The following is a 7,413-nucleotide window of genomic DNA, read 5'->3' as shown; positions in this document are numbered from 1 at the left end:
ATAAAAGTTTTCTATTTCATTGTGGCACACCACCAAGCCTACTGTGATGGAGTGTGAAGAGAATAATTCTGCATTTTTCACGTAATCCCTATTTTATATTTAAATCATCTGATCCTAATAAATCTCATAATTGCATTTGTTTTCCCGCATTTGGTCCATAATTTTGGATATTACTTATTGAGAATTCTCGATATCCTGATTGCAATTCTTTATTGAGACTCATTTCTCTGTCATATGCAGTACACACCATCAGACATGCTCTACTGTATCCTCTATTAAACAAACATCACATACACCTGTGTTATTGTTTGCCTATAATGGTTTAACCATATAATATTATAAATAGGCTATACTTTTCGTCTCTTTTTTTGGAGCTTGGCATTTAAAACAATCCGTTTTCATTGTGTGAAAATGCTGGCATTCTTTTAAATACAAAATTAAAGAAAATGTAATGTAATTAAATAATTTCGTTTAGTTAAATCACTAAGTAATAAACCTAGTACACTTTATTACACAGAAGAAGAAGAAAATCACAGGAACTTTTCTTTTGGACGGAAGACTCGTTTGTTTGAAACTAAAGACTATGTCAAAGTAAAAGTCCTACTTTTGCGCAGTAACTCGCATTTTGCGTAAATACAGCGCTCAGTTAATTATCTTGAACTCTCCACTTGGCCTTGAGGACGATTGAAGATCTTTAAAGTATGAGCAAATAATAATAATAAATAATACAAACAATAACAATTCAAAATGAGCGCGTCAAACTCCTTCCATAAAGGTAAAGATCTTATTAAAGATGTTATATAAAGATGTTTTGTAGAAGTAAATGTGCTATTTTGCTCATGCTGTATGTGTTTGTTTGTTTATGGTCGGAATTTAGCAGTAGTTTAATAGAAACTAATGAAATAGAAAATTTCAAGATGTGATTCACATCATCAGGTTGTCTAAATGAGCTTCTCTAGATGTATCTGTTTGCTTGTGCTCGCTGTATCATTGAGAATCTAATAAACTCTCTGTTCGTATCAGGTTTCTTTAAATTAAATATAGTTTCAATAACTAACATTGATTTAGTTACCGTGACTATTTATTTAATGAACATTCAACGTTAAACAGTAGACTGGTGGTCATTGTGATGTTATTGGAGTCACAGAACAACGTAAAATGTCTAGTTTCTTATTGTATTTAATTCCATTTATTTTAAGTAACAATATTAATATAGTTATTGGAGTAAAATGCTTGTAGAATCTGTTAGTGGTAAAATGTTATGGTCTACATTTTATATGATTAATGTAAGTAGAAATATTAATATTTTGATTATATTATTTTTAAGTGTTTTAACATAATTCTAACATTTAATATCTTATACAAGCGTATGTAATTGCAGTAGAACGTCTGTATGGTAAAATCTCTTCTGTCCTCCTCTAGCTGAGATCATCTCTGCAGTGTCTGTGACGTTTGGAGCTGCAGCAGTGGGAATCCTCATCTACAAAACATTTTTCAGCAAAGCCAAATGTGTGAAGCCTAAAGTGAACCTTGATCTGCAAAAAGACAACCCCAAAGTGGTGCACGCATTTGACATTGAGGACCTGGGTGACAAAGCCGTGTACTGTCGGTGCTGGAGATCCAAAAACGTGAGAAAGAACTTAATTAAAACTTATGACAAACTGCCATTAGAAATTGGGTTGAAACTTTTAACTTTGAACCACTGACAGTCAAAATACAGAAACAGCTGGATCAGAAAATGTGAGGGTTTGTTTATAATTGTCCATTTTCCAGAGCATGTTCAAATCCTCCTGGAGAAACTGAAATTAGATGTCTTGCAGATGCCATCTGAAAACAAACTTTCATGAAATCAGGAGAAATGTTTATTATGTAAATATAATACATATGGGTGTGATTGATTCACAGAGGTGCTTACGTTGAACCTGTCTGTTAGCATTCTCATTTATATCTTGCAGAGGCGGGCCCAACTGTCATTGACCTGCCCCTGCAACAGGTTACTTGCAAGCTGTCATTGTCTTTGGTCATGGGTACTGGGTTCCTGAATTCTGTTTTTGTCAGTCACTTCTGAATCTTAAATTCCTATATTCCATGAGACTATTCTGGAACCACAGGAGCATCAAAGGCAGCAGAAGGGAAATGGTCCCTAAAGGGGAAAAAGTCATGGGTTTTAGAAAATTTACATTTTTTATGTTTTTGAAAGAAGTTTCTTATGCTCACCAAGGCTGCATTTTATTTCATCGAGAAAAACAAACAAATAATAATAATAATAATAATAATAATAAAAAACAGTTATATTGTGAAATAGTATTACAGATTTAAAATAACTATTTGATCATATTATTCCTGCGATGGCAAAGCTGGATTTTCAGCATCATTACTCCAGTCTCTAGTGTCAAATGATCCTTAAGAAATCATTCTAATATGCTGATTTGCTGCTCAAAAAACATTTCGTATTATTATTTAACATATTATTATGTAACAGTTGTGCTGCTTAATAATTTAATTTAATAATTTAAATAATTTTGTGTGGAAAAAAAAAAAATTTTATAGTCTATGGTGTAGACCTATTATTTGCGGCCATCAGGGAGATGCTATATATGCGGGGTAGAGTTGTCAAAAGTACCGACTTCAATACCAAGTCGATACTGAAATTTTAAAAATGTGTGCTGTTGAACGGATTTGTAAACACCTCTGATTGGCCATTGTGTTCACGCGCTTATCGGATATATCTGTGATTGGCTTCAATGATCAACGCTTCAAAAACGTATTGTAAATAGTCATCAGTGATGCTCTTCTCCGAGCACTTATACAGATACGCATGGGAGCGTTTGAAAAGTCTGTCAAATTCAAACGCTTCCATGCGTTGATCATTGTAGCCAATCAGAGAAATATCCAATGAGCGTGTGAACACAATGGCCAATCAGAGGTGTTTACAAATCCGCTCAACATCAATCAAAGTGTCATATTTTTAAAATTTTAGTACCGACTTAGTACCGAAGTCGGTACTTTTGACAACTCTAATGTGGGGTATTGAAATCGCTTTCAAATGCACGCTCACTTTTCACTTTTGCTTTCGAATTTGCAATCACGCTGCTCTGTTTACAAGGACAAAGACTTTAGATGTACAAAGACAGCATATTACTATTACCAAAGTCCCTTTAAGACATTTAAGTCATTTCACTCAGCGGCTATCTTTGAAACACCTCTCGGACAGCTATTTCAGTCGTGCAAGTACAGCTCTTTAAATGGGGAAACATCAAATTCACCAAAGCTGCTCACCAAGTTTATCATTACATTTCTTATTTGAAATTACCAATAGTAGGAATCTGATATAAACTACCTCATAAATGTTGTTTCCTATATGCTCAAATGGCTTTAAAAAAGCATACATTTCAGGTTGGTCCATCCAGTGCACACATGCGGTCTTAAGCATGAGTCTTAAGTTTCTATAGGAACCGAAACTTCTAACAGCAGCTGAAGTGATGTAATGACTTTACCAACTGCTGATTGGCTCTTTTATTTAGAATTAACATATTCCAAGTGTGGGTATCTGCAGGTTGGAGTAATGAGCTTGCCGTAAGGTAGGGGCATGGAGGAAGGTCTTTATAATTGGTAGTGAAATCTGTTCTGTCATGGTGTGGGGTAGGGTTAGGGGTTAGTTTCTGTTGTAGCAATTCACCTTTCGGCACACCCATTACTCCGCCCTGCAGCTATCACTGTCTCCCATATTGTGCATTGCAGTTTTCTCCATTCATTGTGATATGAGTGAACCATCTTTGTATATATACAACAATGTACATGCAATGCACAATATGGTAGAATATGTCCAACTTTCTAAATAAAAGAGCCAATTGCCGAATGGTAAAGTCACTGTGTCATTGCAGTTGCAGATAGAAGCTCCGTTTGCTATAACCAAAATTGTGTACTGAGTTACTACATTTGAATTTGAATTTGCTTCGCAAACATTAAAAATATGTTTTATATAGTATGAATATGGGTAGTATGAATGAAATTCGGATGTACTACATCCGCCATGTTGTTATTGTCACGTGACCTACCAGCGTCAGTTGCGTCCCTTCACTTCCATTCACAAATCCTCTCCCGTGGCCTCATGGGATAGTACAGTGTCCATCGAATGCACACTTCAAAATCTCGCCGGAAGTAGTAGGTCATCTGGGGACTTTTAGCCTACTGTATTTCGAATATTATGTATTCGGACATACTACTCTTTTGGCATACCGTTTTTTACATACTGTATAGTAGGGAGGTATTTGATTTTGGACACAGCGTCAGATGCACGCTTAGGACTGCATATGCGTATTGGCTGGTCTAACCTGAAAAATAAGGGTTTTTTAATGTTATGTGAGCATAAGAAACTACATTTATGAAACAGTTGATGTCAGATTTCATTGGTGATTTCAAATATGAACATTTAATTAAGCTTAGTGAACAGCTCTGAACAGCTTGCATGACTGAAATAGCGGAGGCATTTCAGAGATGGTTGTCGAGTGAAATGACTTGTCTTAAAGGTGCCCTAGAATTAAAAATTGAATTTATCTGGGCATAGTTAATAGGGCTGGGCGATATATCGCATGCGATTGTCACGTGCATGTCGTCAGTAAAGCCGGTTCCCTGATTACCGCTAAATCGCCATCACCTGCTTTCAAATGGAGCAGCATTTAATAGACAGAGTCGTAGTTCACTGTCAAGCTACGCAATATCGCGTTCATTATCGAAGGCGATTCATCTGCAATAATGAACGCGATATTGCGTAGCCTGACAAAATGCGCGTGACAATCTCATGCGATATATCGCCCAACCCTAATAGTTAAATAACAAGAGTTCAGTACATGGAAATGACATACAGTGAGTCTCAAACACCATTGTTTCCTCCTTCTTATATAAATCTTATTTGTTTAAAAGACCTCAGAAGAACAGGCGAATCTCAACATAACACCGACTGTTACGTAACAGTCGGGATCGTTAATATGTATGACCCCAATATTTGCATATGCCAGCTCATGTTCAAGGCATTAGACAAGGGAAGCCAGTATTAACGTCTGGATCTGTGCACAGCTGAATCATCAGACTAGGTAAGCAAGCACGGACAATAGCGAAAAATGGCAGATAGAGCAATAATAATTGACATGATCCATGATATCATGATATTTTTAGTGATATTTGTAAATTGCCTTTCTAAATGTTTCGTTAGCATGTTGCTAATGTACTGTTAAATGTGGTTAAAGTTACCATCGTTTCTTACTGTATTCACGGAGACAAGACTGTCGTTATTTTCATTTTTTTAAACACTTGCAGTCTGTATAATTCATAAACACAACTTCATTCTTTATAAATCTCTCCAACAGTGTGTAATGTTAGCTTTAGCCACGGAGCACTATCAAACTCAATCAGAATCAAATGTAAACATCCAAATAAATACCATACTTACGCGATTAGACATGCTGCATGATGAACACTTTGTAAAGATCCATTTTGAGGGTTATATTAGCTGTGTGAACTTTGTTTATGCTGTTTAAGGCAAGCGCGAGCTCCGGGGGAGGGGAGCATGAGATTTAAAGGGGCCGCAACCTGAATCGGCACATATTTAATGATGCCCCAAAATAGGCAATTAAAAAAATGAATTAAAAAAAATCTATGGGGTATTTTGAGCTGAAACTTCACAGACACATTCAGGGGGACACCTTAGACTTATATTACATCTTTTAAAAAGACTTTCTACGGCACCTTTAAAGGGACTTTGTTAGGGAGCAGCCGTACTGATTGGACATTTTACAAGATAAGATATTTGTCAGTGATGCTCAGGATCTGTTGCACACCAAATCCTCCACCATTGTCTTGTCAGTCATCTCCTTACTCTCGTCACATGATGAGGGACAGCTGCACTGTCAGTATTGCCAGGTCTGCAGTTTTCCCTCAGAATTGGGCTACTGTAATACTCTTTCCTTGGATAGTTTTTCTATTCCGCGGGTTGAAGCCCCCCCACCAACTGGAATGCGATTTCTATCCCCCAGTGATTGGGCTAGTTTTGATTAGCAAGTGGGTGGGTTTTGTTGTGCAGACCTGGCAACCCTGCGACTATGCTGCGAAACTGCAGTTCATGCTGTATGAAGCAGAGCAGATGCTTTAAGTTTATAACTGTAGTGTCCATTGTCCAAATAAGCAAAATGTTTTTTATTTGTTATTTATAAAAAAAAAAATAAAAAAAAAATAAAAAAAGCAGCGGTGGCCAAGTAATGTAATTTTACCGCAGCAAGCCTAATGGTAAAGATCACACGAGCCATGAGATTCAGTGGTTTTCAGTGACTTCAAACTTGTCGTAACACATCTGTAATGAAATTGTTTTCTCTAATCTCTTTCTTACAGTTTCCATACTGTGATGGCGCACATGCTAAACACAATCAGGAAACGGGAGACAACGTTGGCCCTCTGATCATAAAACGCAAGGAGGCCTGATCATTTCCACTGTTCGTGACAGTCCTCCTTACTCAGCGATACAGAATATGTGTCTTCGCTTATGTGTGGTCAGGGCTGCTGGGATTAAATGTGTGATTATATTATCCTGTGTATGTGTGTTTGATCATATAGTGGTTGACAGGCTCCAGTGATCTGCAGTATTGTGTATATATATAATATATATGTATACTGTTAAGCAATACATATCTATTTTCTCTTTTTATCTGCTTAGACTTCATGGGATGACTGATATATTCTGGTTTAGCCAACATCTCCTAAACATGTTTCTGTGCTTAAACACTGGTCATATTACTGTAGATACACTACAGATTAAAACTTGAATATAAAAACAGTCTGAATTACAATAAAAACACAGTTTGAACTGAATGTGGTTTGTTTTAAGAGGTAAATATGATTGTGAAATTTGTACCACCTTCTCATTTGCTCTTTGTGTGTGTGTTGCCTATTAAACTTCACATTTGACCTTTATTGATTACTGACATTTGAATGGCATTCTCCTCTAATCTCTCTATTTTTGAATCACTGAATCTGATAGATACTGTTTTATGTCATTTAAAATCTAATTTGGTGGACTATATTTTTGCCTGTGCTTGCGGAAAGGCTAGATGTATTTCTATAGCAGAAAAGAAAATGTTACATAGAGCAAAATCATGCTTTGATGACCTAGTCTTTTCTGTGAAATGATTGTATTTTTTTTCTCTCTCAGAAAAAAAAGTACACTGACAAGTTTGAAGTTTAATAAACGATGTCAAACTTACTTTGTGAGACTGATTTTGTTTTTTATGAAACATTTGTGGTTTCCACAGTTTGTGTTGCTTGAATAAAATCAATTCTTGCTGACCAACGACTTTAAGCAACTGAAAGTCATTGCATTGTTTTAAAGGCCCTATTTATTGCGAATTTGATTCTTAAAGGAAG

At 36.1% G+C, this 7,413-nt stretch overlaps 1 protein-coding gene across 1 annotated transcript; it reads left to right on the top strand.

The window, feature by feature from the left end:
- The first annotated feature begins 370 nt into the window (after positions 1 to 370).
- cisd1 (CDGSH iron sulfur domain 1) lies at positions 371 to 7,252 on the top strand. The gene is made up of 3 exons (XM_048205593.1): positions 371 to 775; positions 1,423 to 1,628; positions 6,385 to 7,252. The coding sequence occupies exons 1-3, from the start codon at positions 748 to 750 to the stop codon at positions 6,472 to 6,474; spliced, it is 324 nt and encodes a 107-aa protein (XP_048061550.1). The 5' UTR covers positions 371 to 747; the 3' UTR covers positions 6,475 to 7,252.
- The last annotated feature ends 161 nt before the right edge of the window (positions 7,253 to 7,413 follow it).

This window comes from Megalobrama amblycephala, linkage group LG10 (assembly GCF_018812025.1).
Source record: "Megalobrama amblycephala isolate DHTTF-2021 linkage group LG10, ASM1881202v1, whole genome shotgun sequence".
Taxonomy (NCBI): domain Eukaryota; kingdom Metazoa; phylum Chordata; class Actinopteri; order Cypriniformes; family Xenocyprididae; genus Megalobrama; species Megalobrama amblycephala.
The sequence above is the reverse complement of the archived record's forward strand: the minus strand, read 5'-3'. Positions and strand labels throughout refer to the sequence as shown.